At 36.1% G+C, this 22,689-nt stretch overlaps 1 protein-coding gene across 9 annotated transcripts in view; it reads right to left on the bottom strand.

The window, feature by feature from the left end:
* The window catches only part of LOC107656817 (autism susceptibility gene 2 protein-like), a 314,131-nt gene that overhangs the window by 103,590 nt on the left and 187,852 nt on the right, over positions 1 to 22,689 (bottom strand). For all 9 annotated transcript variants that reach the window (XM_016444764.1, XM_016444766.1, XM_016444763.1 and 6 more), the window contains exon 5: positions 8,597 to 8,626. In XM_016444764.1, coding sequence (XP_016300250.1) covers positions 8,597 to 8,626 — 30 coding nt within the window. The remainder of the gene's footprint in view (positions 1 to 8,596; positions 8,627 to 22,689) is intronic.

Raw genomic sequence — 22,689 nt, 5'->3', positions numbered from 1 at the left:
TGTAATGCATCTATTTTACATACGGAAAACATGCCTTTTAGGACCAATTAAGTTTTTTTGCATGGTGATAATATTATGTTAATTAAGCAGAATTTGTCCCTAAATTCTCATTATTATACAGTAATTCCGCAATTTTTAAGAGTAGATAAAAACTTTAATAAGCTGATTTAATTACACTGATTTAATTGTGTATTTAAATCAGCATAAAATCACAGGATAACTAATATGATAGTTTAAAGGCACAATATGTAAGATTTTTTAATTAAAATATCCCAAAACCACTAGAACAGTGTTATACATTTTGCTGACTTATATATGAAATAAGCTATTTTAACTAGTGACATGGAGCGTGTCCATAGTGTCATTGTGTCGCCTGCCAATGACGTCATAACCCCTCGATTTCCGGTGATGACCGCACAGAGTAGCATTATAACAGAACTTTCAAATGTATCTAGTATGATAAACCAGCGCTGCTTTACCCCACATACGCACGACTGTGGCATAATAAAAGCTCCGCTGCTTTCGAGCCGTGTGTCACACTCGTCTCTCATTAGCAATTGCTTCAGGGGCCTCATTTCGCTTCGCTACTATAATGAAAACTGGTGATTTGGGGTGTTTATTTGTCATAAAATAATGCCAGTGATGAATATAAATGACTATAGGTATGCCTTCATTAAAGGGTGTATATAATAACATTCTGCTTCATCACAATGAGATATGGTCTGAAGAAATAATAAATAATATGCCAATCAATGCCTCACAGATTTCACAGAAACAAAACGTAAACAGAGCTGAAAATCTCACACTGAAAAAGTCTACCTATACACCACCAAAACATCTCCGAGCATTTCCAGAATTGTTTTCTAAAAGCCTTGATTCCATAAAAAATTGGATGCTATCACGTGTTTGAAGGAATACAAAAGTACCTAAAAATGTATAGTACAGTATAAATGACAATAGTTTGACTGCTGTTTACCAAGCATGTTCAAATTTAGCATGCTAACATACGTTAGCAACACAACTCACACATTAGCAAAAAGTATACATGATACAACTTAATCTAGTGTCCTAAAAAAACAGTAAGTACTAAATTAAGTTAAGTTGTATGTCAGCTTGCTTTTTGCTAATGTGTGAGTTGTGCTATGCATCAGCATGCTAAATTTGAGAGCGTCACGTAAACAGCATTCAAACTATTGTCATTTAAATAGTAGTATTATTTTTGTAGGTTCCAGATTAGATTACAGGGGTCATGTCATTAGGTATTCAATGACATACGATAACATTCAGATCTCAAAAGCATGCTAGCATGACGTTTCCATGCAAGAGTAAAGGAGTTAATAAAAACAGGTGGGTCTTAAACAGCGGTGGCCCGTCAAATTGGGGCCACCACAAAGAAAAAAGCCAAGCGTGTGGCTTGTGCTAATGCTTCCAGTGTCATACTGAACAACATGATATTTGACAGGACAAATAGCTGAGAGCTTGAGAAGGGTTAGGGTGTCAACAAAGACAGCAATGCTCGTCAGCTCTAAAGCTCTTCAGTTAAAGGGGGAAAATGTCCGTATTTACCTGAAGTGGCTGAAATGGCTGGGTGTGTTATGTGACGTGCTGTCACACGGATGTAACGGACGGAGAGGAATGAAATAACAGAAATCTCTTTAAGCTGCCCAACAAAATAGACAGTTTTCAGTGTTCACCTGTCAGGTGAGATAAGGATGACACCTGACAGCTCTGTCCCCAAGTCATGCAACTGTGGAAATCTGTGACAATGCAACCACCGGACTGAATGGATCATGTTTTGATTCCAACGCCAGTCCAGATTTATATACAGGTAGCCTATGCCTTTTGCGATGCACAATCTATGAACCAGAAGCATTTGTATCAAAACCAATGCAACGTGTACACTACACTATCGTTCAAAAGTTTGGGATTTATTTTATTTTTTACTGAAAGAACTCTCTCATGCTCACCAAGGCTGCATTTATTTGATCAAAAATACAGTTTTGTGTAATATCAAAATAATTTAAAATAATTGTTTTCTATTTCAAAATAATTCAAAATGTAATTTATTCCTGTAATGCTGAAGCTAAATTTGCAGGCTTCAGTGTCACATGATCCTTCAGAAATCATTCTAATATGCTGAATTGGTGCTCAAGAAATGTTGAAAACAGTTGTGCTGCTTAATATTTTTTTGGACACCATAATACAAGTTTCTTTAATGAATAGAAAGGTCAAAAGAAAAGCATTTATCTGTAATATCAATCATTTTAGGAATGTCTTTACTGTAATTTTTGCAATTAATTTAATGCATCCATTCTAAATAAAAGTATTAATTTCTTTAAAAATCATACCAAATGTTTGGACGGTAGTATACGTTACCATACAAAAGCACAGTAATAAATAGCAGCATCTAAACAAAATATCGTGAGCGATGAATCAAACAAATCCAATTCAAACCAATGAAACTGATTCCAAAAATCAGATTTTTATTAAAATCACTGGACTATAATAAGCTTAACAAGATGTTTCGGTGTCTATCCAAACAAATTCATCAGTTGTAAAAACAGGAAGTAACTCTGGAAAATATATCCACAAAAGTCACATGATCAACAGACCTATAGAGGTCACATGACTACTAGATTAAACGTGCAACGCATGCCAGAGTAGATGGTGTTACAGCTCATGATGGTGCCCCTCATTATCATGGGATTACACCTACAAGTTTACGTCTGAAATCATCTATAAAAAGGACAAAGAGGTACAGCTATATTGCAGAGGGCACAGAAACAACTTCAGAATGAAAGTAAACAACTTCATTTCACCCTTGAAGCTTTGACTGTAAAGGATCAACAGTTACATCAGAAGCTGGCTTTGAAATTACCAGAGGAAATGTTTCAGAAGGTGAGAGATTTTGTCCAGCATGCAAGACTTGCACAACATAACAAGAGTAAGGAGAGGCAGACCAAAAAGTTTGCTTTGTTGACATCAGATGTTTCTAAGAGACCGAGTACGAGGAGAGTGGGGGATCAAGATAGAAATAAAGATTGGACAATTACTACCAGTAAGTGGGTGAAAAATCTGTCCGACAGAGATCTCACCGAGCCAGAGATGGAGGTTCTAGCCAAAGGTTTGAATTTTGCAGTGGCACCGGACAATGTTCCAGTAGTGGAATGAATTACTGCAACTGAATCTGCTATTCGGAGTAACAACATTCCAGAAGCGGAAGCCGAACAGCTTCACGCAACAATTTCCATGACTTTGTCTAGTGCCAAGCCACCACCTCCTAATCTGAGTAAACAAGAGAAACAAGCTGTAACTTCGTTAAGTAAGGATCAAAACATCACAATCCTTCCAGCAGATAAGGGGAGATGTACAGTAGTTTTGAATACGGAGGACTATCATGAAAAGGCACTTCTTCTTAATGACAGCAATACATATGAACGGTTGAAGCATGATCCCACAGGGAAATATAAGAAGCAAGTCATCAGTTGTTTACAGTTGTTGGAGAAGCAACAATCCATAGATCGGAAATTGTATTTCCGTCTGTACCCTGGTGAAAGCACTCCTTGTATATATGGATTACCAAAAATACATAAGGAGGGTGTTCCACTCAGACCAGTGGTGAGTAGTATTAATTCGGTTACTTACAATGTGGCTAAATATTTGGCCATGGTTTTGAAACCGTTGGTGGGTAAGACGGAACGGCATATACAGAACTCTAAGGATTTTGTTGATAAAATCAAAGGACTCACCTTGGAATTAGATGAGACTATGGTGTCGTATGATGTTACATCATTGTTTACATGTGTGCTGACAGCCCAGGTGATTGAAATCGTAAAGGGGAGGTCGAGTCAGGACAACACACTGGGTGAGAGAACACCACTGAGTCCGGAAGAGATTGGTTCACTGCTGGAATTGTGTTTAAACACAACATATTTCAAGTACAAAGATGAGTTTTATCGACAGAAGCATGGATGTGCGATGGGTTCCCCAGTGTCACCTATAGTGGCTGATCTGTACATGGAGGAATTGGAAAGAAAAGCTTTGGACACGTTTAGTGGGGATGTTCCAAGCCACTGGTTCAGATATGTGGACGATACATGGGTGAAGATTAAGAGAAGGGAGATCGATTTCTTCTCTGAGCACATTAATTCAGTGGATATACTGTAAATATCGAGTTCATCAAAGAGGAAATGTTGGACAACAAACTTCCTTTCTTGGATTGTGCTATAAGAGTGGGTGAAGACAGGAGATTACAAGTGGAAGTGTACCGTAAACTCACTCATATGGACCAGTATCTTCTGTTTGATTCACACCACCCATTAGAACAAGAACTGGGTGTGATTTACACCTTGCAACATCGAGCGGAGAGTATACCCATGTATCCAGAGGCCAGAGAACAAGAGAATAATCACATCAAACAAGCATTAAAGAAATGTGGTTACCCAAATTGGACATTTATCAAAACTCATACAAAACGAAAAAGGGAGGTGAAACAGTTAGAACAACGGAGACATCATTTCCGAAAAAAACATGTTGCTATTCCTTATGTGGCTGGAGTATCTGAGAAGTTCAGAAGCCAATGACTACTTTGAGACAACGTTTGGTCCATCCTAAGGACCGGATTCACAAACATCAAAGAAGTAATGTTGTATATGCCGTTAAGTGTAGTGAGGATTGTGAGGATTTATACATGGGAGAAACAAAACAGTATCGCTCTCGTACTCGAGTGATATTGCTCATATATATATATATATATATATATATAGAGAGAGAGAGAGAGAGAGAGATAGATATAGGAATAACATGCATTGATCATTCACAATAAGAAACAGAATTAGGAAAATGTTGACTTTGAGTCACTACAGTATAAGCCTTAACATACATGCTTGAAATACTCATGCACAAAAACAGAATCCAGATAAGGAGTTCAACTACTTTAAATGTGTTCTTTAGCAATGTTCAATCTTTCTGTACAGGAACCTTTAAAGGAAATAATTTCCTTGAGAAGCACACACAAAACCAGCTGTCAGCCATTGCAGAACAGGAAAAGATTGTTCCAAAACAAGGCATAACAATGAAAACAAAAATCATACAATGCTCTATATGAATACAATAATAAAATGCATATCCACTATCTCCAGCTAGTTGTAAAACTTTTGGCCGCAACTGCGTATGTAATTTCAGCGATGGCTCTACCCCTCAGGTGGTATCATCTGTCATGCACCGCGTGAGCTGTTTTCTTTGAACAAGTCGTGATGTCTTTGCTAATAAGTGGACTCGATCTACACATGAAGCAATTTTATTCAAATCAGCCCAACTGATTACGCCCCTCCAGCGTACCTGCGGGCTGCTTTATAATGTAGTAATGTGTAAAAACGCTATGAGAGAGAATGTTCACGTTCTTCCTGCAACTGTTCAAAGGAGCTATTGTTCAGGGGAAGACACCTGTTACTATTCAACAGGAGGGAAAGATTAATGCTTTAGATTAGATTTAAATGTATACAATTACAAATAACAGTGTTTATTCTTTTCTTCATGCAAAACAATTATGACAGAGTGATTTTTGAAGTGGTAAACATGTTATCTTGCTTGTGCTTGCTGTTTAAGATGGATAAGTTCATCGAAAAACAGTTCACCTGTGCACCTGGACACAAACACCACAACAACCATGGCTCATTCTCTCAATGCCCTCACCTACAACTATCATCTCCAGTAGAAGAGACAAGAAATCCTAACCTGATGCATTCTTCCGAAGGAACACAAACTCTCTCTGACTCTGAGCGCTGCAATTGCTTCCATATGTTCTCACGAATGCGAAGGAAAAGTCTGCTTCTGCATTTAACATAGACGGGATTACCCTTCATGTGCTACATATACAGTATATCCATCTAGGATCGGGTACTCTTAATCTTAATTATACATTTCAACAGGGCAAAAGAAACCAAAAAGTGACCTTGAAATCAAAGAGCAAGTACTTTAAAATCCTAATAAATAATGCATATATATTATTACTGTCAAAAAGTTTTTAATAATGTTTAATTTAATAAATACATCGTCTGAAATATATTTTTTGTATATTTTAAATTTAATTTATTCCTGTGATGCAAAGATTCCAGTCTTCAATGTCACATGATCCTTTAATTTAACGTTATTCATGTACTGTCACTTTTGTTCAATTTAATGTGTTGTTTTTAATTTCTTTTGAATAGTAGTGTATATATTACAACCTTACGGTACTTTAAAGAGTAGAATTGCATTAGCATCTCCATGATGACCAAAAAAATATGATACTACCACAGTGCCATGCCTAAAAATAGTTTTAATAATGGCCAGAACTTGCACTAGGTTTACACAGAATTATTAAAATAAAAATTTACGTTGCATGCCTCAAATCTGGCCACATTTTCCCTCTACTTTCTTTGTTATGATCAGTTTGAATGCCTAGAAACACATAAACGAACACATAAATAACTCGTGACCAATAAAATGCATCCACATTATCGTCATCTGGAACACAACATGATTGAGAGAACGAGACCCACAGAGAAACAAAGAACGTAAAGGGCCCTAAAATAAGTGTGGAATACCCCGATTCTCTTTTCTTTGAAGCATACTAGTGTTAAAAGAATAGCAGCCTCTAAAAGTCCCTCTCTTCATCGTGTCAAATCCAAAGAGGTTTTCTCTTACCATCTGCCTCAATGAGGAGAGAGATAAAAGCCTATTGACTACCGTGAGCTGCGGTTAATGCAAATTGCTGCTTGCTATCAATGTATTATTTATAGAGCACGCCGGAGACGTTTTCCACTGAACTGGGAGCTTGGCTTACAGGAGATTAGTTATGCTATCACATTCATTTAGCAGGGAGTAATTGCTTAACTGCAGGGGAATTAACACGTGTTACACTTCCACTGGAGCTACATGCTGTTTATATGGGTGACAGACATTACAGGGTTATCAATATTAAAAGATAAACAAGCGCTAAAGGTGCCGGGAAAAACATTCCACCGGAAAAGATCTGGCAACCTACACACCGCTAACCAAATCTCGAAAGCATTCCTGACCAGAGCGTATTTGAATAACAAATTAGACATAATCTGAGGCCTATCTATCCATCACTGTATGGCTGTAGCTGTAGTTTATATTGCAAAGAATATGCAAATGTAACACCTCATGAGTAGCTTGCGTGGATGCTATATATATCATATTAAACAAGAGAACCTGCACATTTAGATAAGACCAGTTCTGTCATTTAATGTCCACTGACAAGATAACAAATCAAATTATAAACCAGAGACAACATTTAACTCGCACATCAAAACGGTCATGCAAATTATATACACTTTTCCACAGAAACATCTGCTTTGGAGGTCGTGTTATAATGCATGATAGAGAATTTCACCCTGGTAGCTCATTTCTAATCGATGATTCTGCAACTAGTCTCGTCTCCATAACAGTTAAAGTGCCCCTATTATGGATTTTTGAAAATGACCTTTCATGCAGTGTGTAACACAGCTCTAAGTGAATGAAAACATCCTGCCAAGTTTTAAATCTGAAAGTGCACCGTGTATAAAGTTATTGTCTCTGAAAAGAAAGAGTCGACTCTGAATCATTGAAACGAGTCGTTTTTAAAATGAATCCCAAGCCGTTTTATGTTGACGTCAAAATAAACATTAGCATATTGCCCGCCCACTTGTTGTTTTTTTCATGTTGGTCTGAATGAAAATGCAAATTCATTCTTTGACACTAGGTGCCGCTTTTGGAGCGGTAAAAACAGCTGTTTACCCGGTAACGCTGTACACAAAGCAGCACTGCGCTCACAAACGCTGCTTTATCAGGCATTACAGGCAAGATGAAATGAAAATGAGACCAATCGGACCAATCACCGCCGATTAGCGTCACGCAAAGGAGAGGATTGTAAAAATGAATCATTGAGTGAATCATTCGGGAGTCACTGAGCAAGTAAGGTAAAAATAAATGCATATTATAAGACAATGAAAGTGTTTTTTGACCTTGCATGCATGTCAACCTGTTGTTGGGGACTCCCAAAACCAAAATATGAACCTTTCATAACCCATAAAAGGGGCACTTTAAAAAATGCACCTTTCAGAAACAGGACAAAAAAAACACACAAAAATAGTACGCTAATTCTAATAAAAATAAGAATTACAGTTACTTTAGCTAAACAAAGACACTTTTTCTTCACATTTACAAGGCGCTCGCCTCTTTAAGTGAAGTTCACAATAGTACTTCCTGCCTAGAATTAACTAGCACAAACATCAAGACAGGTGTCTACTTTTCAAGTTCAAACAACTTAAAAGTAGTTGAATTGACACGCCAAACACAATGACACCTCACAGAAAGCTTAAAACACTTCCGCAATAAGTGTACTTTCTCTCTATCGCACTGCGTTCACCTTTGTATCGCTTTAATATGCAAATAAACAACAATCACAAGACTGGCAGCCATTTTCTGTCATCTACACACATACACAAACACGCATGCAGACAGGAGACAGGCTTTCATACTCCAAAATCACTCTTACTCACTCCACGGCGGGTTAGGTAAACACACAAACACTCATGAAAAGAAGTCTTACCTTGTCATCGATGTCACTCTCGCTGTCGCACTGTAAGGAGATAGTGAGAAGAAAAAGATATGAGAGAATTATTCATTAATTCTCCGACCTCATTATCGGTTCAGGTATGATTTTTACGGCTCCTCTTTTTTTTTCCTTCTTTCGGTGACACCTTTCAACAAAAAATGGAGGTGATGAAGGGGATAAAGTGATGCATTTGAAAGAGGCTGCCATGGTTCAAAAGTGAGACACACTTTTCCTTCAGTTTTCAGGAGCGGGTTGAGAGTCGAGCGGCTCAACGGATCATAATAGATCGAAAGTTAAGGGGAAATTATTCGCATATGGATGAGACGCTGGCAAATTACTGGGGGAAAAAAATATCGGAAAGCTACGTGACAGCCGGCCGGTGCTGAGACAAAAACTCAAAGCAAGTGAATTTCACGTCATAAATACTTCTCACAAAAAGCAGGAAAAGTCCATTCTTAACCATTACTTTTTTATATTTAAAGAAAAAAATGGTTGTCTCTCTCTCTCTAAATATGTATGTACTGTATGTGTTACAACTGATATTTCATAGAATGTTTTGTGAAAAATATTTTACTTACACATAAGTTAACATGTTTATGTTTGTAGAGTAGAAAGCTGCCATGGTTCAAAAGTGAGACACACTTTTCCTTCAGTTTTCAGGAGCGGGTTGAGAGTCGAGCGGCTCAACGGATCATAATAGATCGAAAGTTAAGGGGAAATTATTCGCATATGGATGAGACGCTGGCAAATTACTGGGGGAAAAAAATATCGGAAAGCTACGTGACAGCCGGCCGGTGCTGAGACAAAAACTCAAAGCAAGTGAATTTCACGTCATAAATACTTCTCACAAAAAGCAGGAAAAGTCCATTCTTAACCATTACTTTTTTATATTTAAAGAAAAAAATGGTTGTCTCTCTCTCTCTCTAAATATGTATGTACTGTATGTGTTACAGCTGATATTTCATAGAATGTTTTGTGAAAAATATTTTACTTACACATAAATTAACATGTTTATGTTTGTAGAGTAGAAAATAATAATTTAAAATAATAATTTCCTCTTGCTTTGTACTCTATTTCTCAGAGAGGCAAAAAAAAAAGTGCATTTAAAGAGTCTTGAAAGTTGCAAAGGAAAAAAATAGCCTTGCATTTTATAACAAATCACATTGTTTGTGTCAAAATCCACCTGATTTTGAAATGAAAATGAACTACGTTAAGTGAAGTACATTAGATCTCCCAAGAAATGTTCTTCTGAAGATAGAATGCAGAATTATTCTATCCATCTCAAAGTTAATCTGTGGTGTTACAAAGCTAGTTAAGAGAAAGGTGAAAGGTGCAGGGAAGGGGCTTCATGAAAGACTTCAACTAATTTACGAGGGACAGTTGAGCACAGAAAACGGCCACCGGTACAAACTTTAAAACATCTATAAAAAAAAAAAAAAATAAATAAAAAAAAAATCAAATTAGGATACACTGTCTCCCTCTCTCCATGTTACAAAATACCCTCTACAACACTTAGCAGGCGCTGGAGTGCCGTATTCCTCCATACATTTTTCATGCCGGGCCATTATTGCACACTCTTGTGCTTCTAGTCTTTCATTTGAACGAGTGGTGGAGGACATCTCGGGTCTCGCGGCATAAATGGACTGCAATTATGCATATGCAAATGAGCAATTACAAGCCATTTGCACTTAAAGGACTGATCACAACCACTCACTTTTGTTTTCTTAATGAGGATCTGAAGTTCATGTTTTTTTCCTACCGAAATTAGAATTTTCCATTCAACCTTCTTTAGTCTCCACTTAGAATATGATTGCTTGTTTGCATCTGAGTTTGCATGTATTCATTAACGAGAGATATTCACGAGTGTAGTCTACAGTTGAACAAGACTTTCCGACTTTATCCATTGTCGCAATGCAAGAAACGTCACTTTCAAAACAAGCATCTTTCTGCTGGTCAGCTTGGCAAATGTTTGTGACCAACTTGAATCCCATGCAAAATCTGTGTGTGGAAATCTTTCATCCTCATGAAAAACTCGTGATCACATGTATTTATAATAAAATTACTGGATTGTACCGGTGAAATTCGTCGAACATTGGTAAATCTAACTGCATCTTAAGAAGGTACTTAAATACATTTAAAAATAAATAAATAGCAACAGTTTGCAAGGAGGTTCCATTAGTTAACTATATTTGTTAACATGAGCTTAGTCAATTAAAAGTACTCCCAAAGCATCAAACTTGGTTAAAATAAAGTTAGTTAATATTTAGTGAATATTTACTAATAAATTAATAAAATGAAAAGTTGCATTTGTTAATATTATTCAATGCATCTGCGCTAACATGACCTAATAATGAAAAGTAGTATAAAAGTATTACGTTCACAAAGACTAATAAATACCAAATGTACTGTATTGCTCATGATTAATGTTAGTTAATGCATTAACACATGAGTAAAGTGTTGGAAAACGTTACCAAATAAAAAAAAAGATGGGATGGATGGATGCATGAATGAATAAATAAATTAACATCTGTCTGACTTCTGTCTATCTTGTTATTTAAAACAAGCAAACAAAAAAGGACATGGATGACAGAGAAGAGGTAAGAACGTCCCTGTCTTTGGCCGCTGATGCCCATTATATGTTTTTGAATACATTATACAAAATAAAATCATCAAGAGAACAGACTCATGTTAACCTGTTTCTCAGTTTCTACTAATGACGACAGGTCCTGCTCAAACAAGCAGCTTTCTTGTGGCTTGATTTGTTTGTGCGTGTGTATGCAGAGGCTACGCTTAACCGTACAACCTCCCACGCAGGGTTTCACCGCACACTTTCCTATAGCTCGCATGGAAATAAAGATTGCAGCCAGGGACAGGAAAACTCTCAGAGTGCTCTTAAATTCAAAAGCCTGCATTCGCCCAATGGAAATTCAGCACCGTTCAGCAGCGCGTCTTAGTGTGTACAGAGGTTTCATGTACATTCGTGAGAGTCTATGCTGTGGATTAGAGGCACCCATTCATTGACACTGTCCTTTGCAGCACTGGCTAAACAAATCCTAATTGCTCAGCTCTACTTGTCACAAGTCATCCACTGTAGGTCCAAGGCATTAGCACAAACAAAGTGGCTTTGCCGATTGTCAATCATGTTCTTATTCAGGTGGGATTTTCTTGTTGGGCGATGTGGACGTCAAACAGTTCAAAGTCAACAGCTCTGTCAGTGATTCAAACTCGTGGTTACATTTCTTTGCTCTAGTAAGTAACAAAAGCTGCATTTGACTGCATCTGGCATAACGGCCATTGCGGCTAACATTCCACCCTGAATGTAATGTTTGCTAGGCCGCAAGATATAAGATTGTGTGCATTTGTGCGGATAAGTATGTGGGTGTGAATATGTACGCACTTTGAACGCACAAGACTTGGGCACACCTATATCCTGTGCGGCAAAAAGAGGCCCAACTGAACCCAAAAGAGGGCAGGAACCGAAAAAGGTAGACAAACAGGAAGACATGGAGTGAATTCATTCAGAACAGAGTGCAAAAATAATTCTGAGAAACAAAACCATATTTAGAGTGAGAAAGGCACACAATTTCTGATTCTTTCACTGTACCATGGCAATGTGCTCTGGATAATTATATATAGTGTTTTTGATAGAACTGTTAATTAAATAAAAAATAATAATAGTAATTAGCGTAATTATTACTATAAATAGTAATAGTGTGTGTGTATATACACTGTATATATATATATATATATACACACACACACACACACATAAATAGCTACACATATACTGTATAGTGTGAGTGCATGTGTGTGGAGTAATATTTAATAATTAGTTATTTCATTTTATTTTACACAACAACATACAGTATTTACTTATTTTATTTAATTTAAAAATTTATAACATTTAATATTTGATATAAAAATATTATAAAATGTAGAACAGCTCTGGATATATCAATTAAAAATGCCAAATTGTAACTTGAAAAAGTAACACGATACCAACAATAAATACCACAGTATTAAATTAAAGTAGCATTAAGTATGTTTTTTTTTTTTTTAAGTACTCTGTAGTACTAAGTACCATACATGAATTTTAGCACCCTAATTAAAGCCTATATATGAAAGTACCCTTGCTGCAACTAAAACGAAAGTGCACAAAACACAGATCTATAAATCTGACATACCTGCGGAGAGGACGGCAGTGACTTGGACAGAAATTAAATACTCAGCAGACAGAGGTAGAGTAGAAAAACATATGAGATGGACACAGTGAACGATACAATAAAATGTGGTGTTATGTTTACATTGGACATTACAGCTTCTCCTGTCATCTCCCGTGAAGACGGTTTTGACATTTAAATAGCTTTCTTCACATTTGGTGAGCGCGCTTTATTTACAGACTCCCTCGTGAACGCCGCGGCACGTCCGCATGTGTGTGTGTGTGTGTGAGCGAGCGAGTGTGATTTATTCACAGCGAGTCTCGCTCTGGACCCCGTGGCTTGGGTTTTGGCCTGCTGACGGGCTTATATATTTCAGCTGAAATGGGAATGGGAGGAGAGGGGGGGAACGGTCTAATATTTCAGAACATTTTCCTGGCAGCATTTTAATAGACACGCACACCAAGGGGGGGAAGACAATAAGCGTTGCGCATCCCGGAGCACATTAAAACCGACTGCCCAAATCAATAACACAGTTGCACCTGTCATATGCTGAGGAGATTGGGAATGAATTGGCCTTGGAGGGGGAGTGAGAAACTAGCCTGACGACAGCCATGCTGGCTCAACATCAGCATCTGCCTGGGGATGTCTGGATGAATACTGATTCCAGCAGTACAGGATGCCAGAGAGACCAAAAAATATGCAAAACCAGATCTCAGCACCTTCCGTGAATACATTTGGCTGTCAGCGCCATGGCAACAGAACAACAGTGACATCATCGGGGGCTGACAGCACGTGCAATAATAACCAGGCCCGTCTGCTGCGGATCAGACACAACAACGAGCGTATCATGATCCGTATTACGGAGAAAAGAACATCCAGAGCACTGAATGTAATCCTTTGTCTTAAAAAAGTTTAGCCAGGGAATATCCTCATCCAAAGATGAGGACATTTTAACACGTGGAGACTGAACAATTTATACCGTTTATACCGATGTCCACGAAGTGTTGTAATCGTTAACTAAAACTATCAGAAATATTTTTAGTCATTGAAATGAAGCATGAATCACCTCGTAGCAGATCTATACAGGTGGAGCTGGGGAAGGTGGAGGGTTTCTGAAGCAATCTGCACTACTACTGCCAGCACTAATCATATATTTGAATGTTGAGCAGCGAGCTCATTGGCTACCGATACAGGAGAGAACCAATCAGCTGTGCCATGTGATAATGATGTCATTAGGTCAGATTGAGTTAGACCTGTCGGACTGCACCATCTAGAGTTTCATGCCAGAACTCTTTATATGTGACCCTGGACCACAAAACCAGTCATAAGTCGCACGGGTATATTTGTAGCAATAGCCAACAATACTCTGTATAGGTCAAAATGATTTAAAATTATTATTTTATGCCAAAAAACAATAAGATATTAAGTAAAGATCATGTTCCATGAAGACATTTTGTAAATTTCCTACCGTAAATATATCAAAATTAAATTTTTGATTAGTAATATGCATTGCTAATGTATATTCTTATATACATATATTTTTATTATATGATTTTAATTATATTCTATTGCTCATACAGTAGTTAGTTCATGTTAACTAATGCATTAACTAATGTTAACAAATGAGACCTTATTCAAGTGTTAGCAAATATTTGAGCATAATCTAATTAATATTCCTGAGCTAAGCGTTCATCATGCTGTTTTCACTGTATTTTTGATCAAATAATGCAGCCTTGTTGAGCATAAGAATCCTTAGTTCAAAAACATAAAAAAATTCGAAATTATTACAAACCTTTGAACTAGGGCTGTGCGATATTTAAGAAAAATGCGATATGGGATACATTGTTAAAAAATGCGATATTCGATATGCGATACGATATTGCTTAAAGTGTGTAAAATCAATTCAGTCAAAGTGTGTAAAATCAAAAACAGTCACTAACTAAAACAATGCATTTGACTACAAAAATAAAAACAAGTGATGTCACAATCTTTATTCTTTGTCAGAACGAACCATCTTGCTCAAGGTCAACTTTCAATCATGTAGGCTGTTTCTTCATAACATATAATCACAGAGGCTAACTTCTTCCTGGAAGGTCAAATGGAGGTGAAGGTCAAAGTTCAATTCTAGGCTTTCAAATATACACTTAGCACAAACAATCCATTGTAGCAGCGAGTGAGTGCATGAATGCAACACTACAGGCTTTAAATAATTGAACACAAGGCTGTATCTGTTAGTGTTCACTTTAGGCGACTCTCCCTCTCAGCGGCCCAGCGGGAAACTTGAGTCACTTCAGACAGTCTCAAGGGACCGAGTGTAGATCGTAGTAGTGTAACTCCAACTAGCATGACAAACAACAAAAGGTCGGTGCTCACAGGCATCAATTACATGACTTTTGGCCAAGAATGATTTTGTCCCAACCACCTTATTAAATAGTTTGGGACAAATTCTTTACTACAGACCAAATCTAATTATTAAAGCAATACACAATTATATTCAAATATTTGGTAACACTTTACAATAAGGTTTCATTTGTTAACATTAGTTAATATGAACTATTAAAGAATAACAGTTCCCCAGCTTATATTAATCAATGTTAATTTCTACATTTCCCAAAAAAAAAAAATGTTTAATCAAAAGTTATATATATTAACATTACATGCACTGAGAGCTAACATGAACAAACAATGAACAATTTTATTTTTAAACAACATTAAAATAAATGTTAATAAATGCTTTGAAAATATATTGCACATAGTTCATGTTAACTAATGCATGAACTAATATTAATAGGATATAATTCAAATCATATAATAAAAATATATTGCTCATACAGTAGTTAGTTCATGTTAACTAATGCATTAACTAATGTTAACAAATGAGACCTTATTCAAGTGTTAGCAAATATTTGAGCATAATCTAATTAATATTCCTGAGCTAAGCATTCATCATGCTGTTTTCACTGTATTTTTGATCAAATAATGCAGCCTTGTTGAGCATAAGAATCCTTTAAAGAAGGATTCTAAAGAAGAATCCTTTAATCCTTTTGTAATAAATTATTACAAACCTTTGAACAGTTATAATATAATATAATATAATATATTATATTATATAACATAATATTTTTTATATACATAAATATACACAGCACACACTCATATACTATGTAAACAAAAACTTTTATTTTGGATGCGATTAATCGCGATTAATCGTTTGACAGCACTAGATATAATATAATATAATATATGTAGATTTTTTTCCCAAAGAAAGCCTGAATGCTTTAAAATTACAGACCTTATTGTAAAGCATTACTTATATAATAAATAAAAAGAAAACAGATTGAACAGAAAAAGAATAGAGCAAGCTAGTGTTAGATGCATTTTTTGCTTTTGTTAATTGTATAATAAATAAAAAGAAAACAAAAAGAATACAAAAAGATTAGAAAAACTAGTTACTTTTTTTTTAAGAAAAGAAGCACTAAATGAATAGAGTGCAAGTCTAAAAGGGACACGTTTTTTTTTTTTTAAGAATAGAATTAGAATAGAGAGTTCTAGAGTTAGAGGGTCAAATAAAGATGGAAGAGAAATATTAAAATATTTGAGCATAACCTAATTAATATTCATGAGATTTAACTTCTTCATGCTGTGACATCACCAGGACATTCAAAATGGTCCTCCCCTCCAAAACACGCTTTGGCGCCACTGTTTCCACAATTTTTAATACAAAGCGAAGTCCGTGCCAATGCTAAACATCTTACCCAAGCAACGGAAGTGCAAACAGTTCCTGGAGCCTCTCTTACACAAAAGCATGTTAGAAACAAAAATGGCTGCTTACAATGGCAAAGGAAAGTAAAATAATCAAACCGTTTTTGTCTATAAATACATCAACATCCCAACTCGAGGTCAACAAAGAGCTTTCACAGAACTTTGCCAGCATAATATTTCAGTCATGTTGCTCGAGCGCCAACCTTCAGAGATGAGAAGACACCAGCTCTGCTTGACCCCAGCATAAATGATGGATCAGAAGCAGCCGCCCACACTTTGATTTGATCAAGGCATCAAATTCATGCAGCAGTTCAACATGTGACTTTGCCTTTGGGCATTATGGGAAGTGACTGGACCAAAGAGAAGATGGATTAAGAACTATCGATCTGATCAGGGGGCTGAAGGTAGAAATAGAGAGTGAGAGAGAGATAACGATGCATATAGGAAAAGAAGAGCATGAGTTGATGTGGGAGGGATGCAGAGAAAGAGAGAGAGAGATGATACACGAAAGACTTGCAGTCTGTTAAAGGGTCACAGACAAAAGATGAAAAAATGATAAATGAAAACTCTGTGTAACGAAAACTTTAAATAATACAATAATACAATATAATATACCGGTCAAATGTTTTGAATCATTAACATTTTTTAATGTTTTTAAAAGAAGGCTGCATTTATTTGATCAAAATACAGTAAAAACTGTAATATTCTGAAATATTATTATAACAGAAAACAAATGTTTTTTATTTAAATGTATTTTTTAAAATGCAAATTATTTCTGAATTTTTTAGCAGCTGTTACTTCATTACTACTTTATAATATAATATTATGTAATAATAAAAAAAAAAAAATGTAATGTTTAAGTGCAAAAAAAAATGTTTAAGTGCAAAAAAAAAAAAAAGATACGCCAACTAGTGAAAGTAATTCTTAGGGCTGTAATCAATGGACAGTGTAGCTTTTCTTGTTTTACATAGATATGCCCACACAAGTCAGAAATGACTAACAATTATTCCTTATTTCACTCTAATAAGTCACATTACAGATGTTAAACACATTTCTTCAAGCTATCTGCTAAACACTGGAATGGTTTGGTTGTAATCACTGACTAGTGTCTGTAACCCAGCCAAACAGCGCCTCTGTGGCTCTCAGCTGCATTCGAGACGTCTTACAGCGTTTGGCTATGTGTGAAGTGACAGGGAATCTCAAAGGAGAGTTAGGGAGTTTTTACAGCACTTAGGACCTATTTACACTTAGCCACTTCATGTGTCTTGATCGATCATCTGCTATCCGTTTGGATACGTACATCCCACTCACACTTGGCCCACATGAATGTGTCTCAGCAAAACAGATCTACTACTTCTTCAAAACTGGATTTACTATTCCTGCACTATGTGTAAATACAGTGGAGCGGAGTTCCAATATGATGCTACTATCAGAGTAATTTTCTGTTGAGCACTATTAAAAAAAAAATGCTACAGTCAAACCTGTGAACTGCCTTATTCAGTGGCTATGTATGGTTTAACTTTGTATTATATGCAATTTTACGGTCAAATACTATCAAATGTATGGTTTCTGCTAATAAAAACTATGATTTATCATATAATTCACAGTGAAAAATAGAAAAAAAATATTCCTAGAATTATTTTATCTATATAAAATTTGGTTTCTTTTTTGTTTTTGCTATTATTAATGAACATTCAAATGTTTTCTGTTATTTCATGAATGTTTATTTCATTATTTTAGTGTCGTGTGAGTTACCCTGACAGTGTTTTGTCTTTGTGTGTATGACTCTGTCCTCCATCTATTATACATGTGCATGTATATGGGCACTTACAATAAGCTCAAAACAATAAACAGTGTACCAAAAAAAAAAAGTAAAAGTAAAAAGCTTTAAAATTTTGTCAATTTTATAACCAATTTTGGATATATGTTGTAAAGTATATAGACAGCAATATGTAATGTGTCGCCATATTTTTCACAGTCAATTTCTGGCAACCACAGCTGCTTTTTTTCTTTAAACCATAAATTTAAAAGGATATTTTTTTTACAGTGTGTCTCATTATTTGTGAATGGATCGCAATCGAATTACAAAAATCCAAATGTGCAAATGTACTGCATGTAGCCTGCTACACTGCTAAAAAAAGATTAATTTATATAAACTTAATATGACAATTATTGGAGTATGCTTTACAAGAAAATACTATTTCAGCTTTTCTACTTCAAAATTTCACATTTAATTCAATGTTCTTATCATTTCTTTGTAATTGTTTGTGAAATTTACTAGCAATTTCTGAGCAAAAATTGTTTCTACACCATTTTTTTTCCCCAGTGTATATATCAGCCACAAAACAAACTGGAGACAAACAGAAACACATAACGTGCACACACACACACGCACACAGCGCACTAGGCCGTAGGAATTTAAGTGAGGGTGTTGAAGAAATTAGGCAGAGAAGGAAGGAAATGGGATGTTGACTTGAACTGGCCTCCAGGGCAGCAAAGAGTCTCTCCCTCTGCAGTCTGAATGTGTGTGTGTCTGACAGTTTGATGGAGTGAGTGGAGGTCTCCCCGTGGCCTGCGTGTAGCGCACCACAGAACAGATTGAGCCTACGGGCATTTCTCTCGTCTTCAGTCTCTCTCGCTGCTCGTTCTCTCTCTTCTGTGTCCTTGTGTGGGCTGCAAAACACTGAGAATGAAGCGAGGGTGGATGGATCAGACACGAGACAGAGCGAGAGGGAGAAAGAAGACTCAGCAGTTGAGCCGTTGTTCCCTCACTGTGGTGTGTGTATGTGCATGTATCAGTTCCTAGGAGGCCAGAGCTCTGATTTCTGGGGGCAGTCAGCCGTTTCACGCTTGACTTGTCATTCAGCCACAGGGCTCCTCACGACGGGTGACAGAGACTGAAGGGGGATGGCTTTCTCTCTCTTTTAATTTAAATTTTTCAATTTAGTGTGCATCACCGGCTTGGCGTAAACACATTTGAGCCACATCTGTATTGCCAAAGAAAAAATAAATAAATACAATAAAAATAAACATAAACATAAAAAAAAGTTAAAATAGAGCAACAGTGTCAAATAAAATAAAGTTGCCAAATAAAATGAAAATTCAGAATAAAATTAAATAAAAATGTTGAATAAAAAACAATAAATAAATAAATATAATAACATAAAATAAATACAAATAGAGCAAACTAGTGGTATATAAAATAAAACAAAAACCAATGCAGAATAAAATAATAAAAATAAAATACATTAAAATAAAATAATAAAACAAAAACAAATGCAGAATAAAAATAAAATAAAATAAGCCCAAATGGAGTAATCTAGTAACAACAACAACAATATTATTATTATTATTATCATCGACAGCTTAGATTCAGTGGGCGACCAGTCTTGGGCTATAGAGTGATATGGCTAATAAAATAAATAAAAATTAAAACAAAAATAATACCGAATAAATGTAGAAATTAAGAACAGCCATTTTATTTTAGCAAAAATAAATAAGGGAGGTAACAAAAATGAAATTGTCTTTCCTCTAGGATGAATGTGGTGACAACAGCTTATGACTCAGCTGTGGCCTTAATCAAAGATGTACAAAGACATTTTGTTTTGCATGATAAGTATTTTGGCTCTCGCATTTTAGCAACATGATCAGTGTCTATAATATCCTGTCTGAGCACATGTTCTTGCTGGATATAATTAATCAGTTAAAGGTGAGAGCACACAGCCGCACAAATGTACAAGCGGAGAGAGACAAATCAATAGGCCAAGACTCAAACTGCAGACTTTTCTGTTTACACTGTTGGGCTCTGCTTCAAACCGTAGTGAGGTGCCACACATTCTACTGTCTAGGTAGTTACATTTGAAGGCATCCTAACCAAAATGGAACCTCATAAGTGGTCTGAAGCAGAAAATAGCAGAAACAGCGCTCCTCATTAACACAAGAAGCGCTCACACTGAATTCCAGTGCAGTATCATTACGTTTTTCCTTTCATGAACACTCCTACGACGTCTTAATCGGCTGTCTAGGTAGGCAGCTTGCTAGGTTTTAGAACGGAGTTGTTGTGTTTCTATCAGAGTGTATCTGGATGTCAAAGTACCAGCAAAGATCTGTACTGTGTCTGTATTTGTACACAGTATATCAGTTGTTTGTTTGTCTTATTTAGTTTTTCATCGTCGTGAGCCGTCATACAGCATCTCTGTTCAGCTTCAACTGATGAAAACTTGGAAAGCAGCTTGTGAAGTATTCTTGAAGTCAAATTTAAAAAGAGTAACCGAGAGTGGAAAAAGCAAAAGAGAGGAAATATAAGACAGAGAAGGAGAAAGAGCAAGTAAGAGAGAGAGAGAGAGACACAGAAAGAGAGGGAAAGAGAGAGAGCATGTCCTCAGGCGTTGAATAATTTAGAGAAGCAAGGGGAGGACAAAACAAGAGCAAGAGAAAAACACTGGCATTTTGACCCAGTGCAATGACTACACCAGAAATATCACAGACATACATATACATATACAGCAGCCATATTCAACAGCTCCGTCTCTTCTCTGAAGAACAACAACTCACTCCTGCTCAGCCTCCCTGTATTCCTCACCTGTGCTCTTCTGTTTTCTTCCTTTCTTATTTCCTCTTTTCAGAGCAACATTACTGTCAAACAAGGTGCATGGTAATAGGGCTGGGACTGTAGCACTTGTTGATGGGAGAATTGTATTGAAATGAAGTCATAATATAAAGTTAATGCACATAATTATTTAGTTAATGCACCTTCAATCATCAAAAATCAATTGCAAACAATAATTCAGATAATTTAGAGCTTAGAAAATAACAATAAAATGTCACCTACAAATTAGAAACCACCTGTTACTTAAATACCGGTAATAGTAGATAAATAAATAAAGACTAACATTGATGAATTAGGAAAGTTAGACCTAATAACAAGCAAATTAATATAATATAATATAATATAATATATAAACATTGTCTTGGCTATAGTTGGATTTTCCTGTTTTTACAGTACAAAAAAAAGAAGAAAGATTTTCAACAAACTGTTAACCTTGATGAAGGCCTGTTTGTTAATTAAACAAACAAACACATAAAGAAATTAAACAATTAGGAATGTTAGACCTATGACAAGCAAATAAAAAAAAAAAAAAAAAAAAAAAAAAAAAAAGTTGTCACATGATGCAGTGCTTACCACAGCCTTTCTCATCACTGTTGTCGTTGCAGTCGTCGTTCCGGTCACACACCTCGCTGAGAGGTATGCAAAAAATAAAAAAAAAATGATTTGTTGGATACTGTTATAGTATATAATTTTATTTTTTTATTTTTTTTTACTTTGATTAAGGCCTGTGAGCCAAAACATGTTGATTTGGATAAATAATTTTTTCCCACCAACAAGTGTTACTGGATTTATCTTTCTCATGAATGACTGACCTTATCAGCCTTTCTATTCTATCACCGATTTCCTCATCCCTCTTACAAACTCCTTTTTACAGCAACCCTTTCCTTTCCTCTCCTGTTTGTCTACAATCCATCACTTCAGTCCAATAGGCCTGGCTGCGAGCAATCTGGCAGGTTTGTGTGCGTCTCTATGAAGGCCACTCTCAACAACTACATGTTCTGAAAAAGCCGAGGTTAGAGTCAACAGCAGTGCTCTGAGTGGGTCAGATGAAGAATGAGTCCATTCACCTGCAGTCTCAGCCTTAGATGGACTATCTAACGCATGCTGCACACAAGAGTGGGATAAAATAGCCCGCTTCAATCTGACTGACTGGCTTCCGTGCAATTCCAAGGAATCTTGATGCATAGTGTTTTTAAAAGTCCACCAGGAAGCAAAGTCATGTCTGAGTAAGAACTAGCTGTTAGAAATGCCAGCGACTGGAGATTCTAACTCAAGTCTATACACATTTTGAACTCGTTTTATGTGTTGTTTAAGACACCGCATCATTTAATGACAACCACTTTATTGCATGATGTTATTGCAGTATCATCGATTTCATATCTATTTCGAAAGCATTTGGGGTCAGTAAAATTACTGATTGATATATGATATGATATAATATGATATACGATATATGGATTAAATGGATTAAACTGATCAAAAGTGACAGTAAAGACTTTTATGATGTTCCAAAATGTTAAAATAATTGCTGTTCTTTTGAACTTTCTACTATATAA

The sequence above is a fragment of the Sinocyclocheilus anshuiensis genome, unplaced genomic scaffold, assembly GCF_001515605.1.
Source record: "Sinocyclocheilus anshuiensis isolate Anshui unplaced genomic scaffold, SAMN03320099.WGS_v1.1 scaffold1136, whole genome shotgun sequence".
NCBI classification, from domain to species: domain Eukaryota; kingdom Metazoa; phylum Chordata; class Actinopteri; order Cypriniformes; family Cyprinidae; genus Sinocyclocheilus; species Sinocyclocheilus anshuiensis.
The sequence above is the reverse complement of the archived record's forward strand: the minus strand, read 5'-3'. Positions and strand labels throughout refer to the sequence as shown.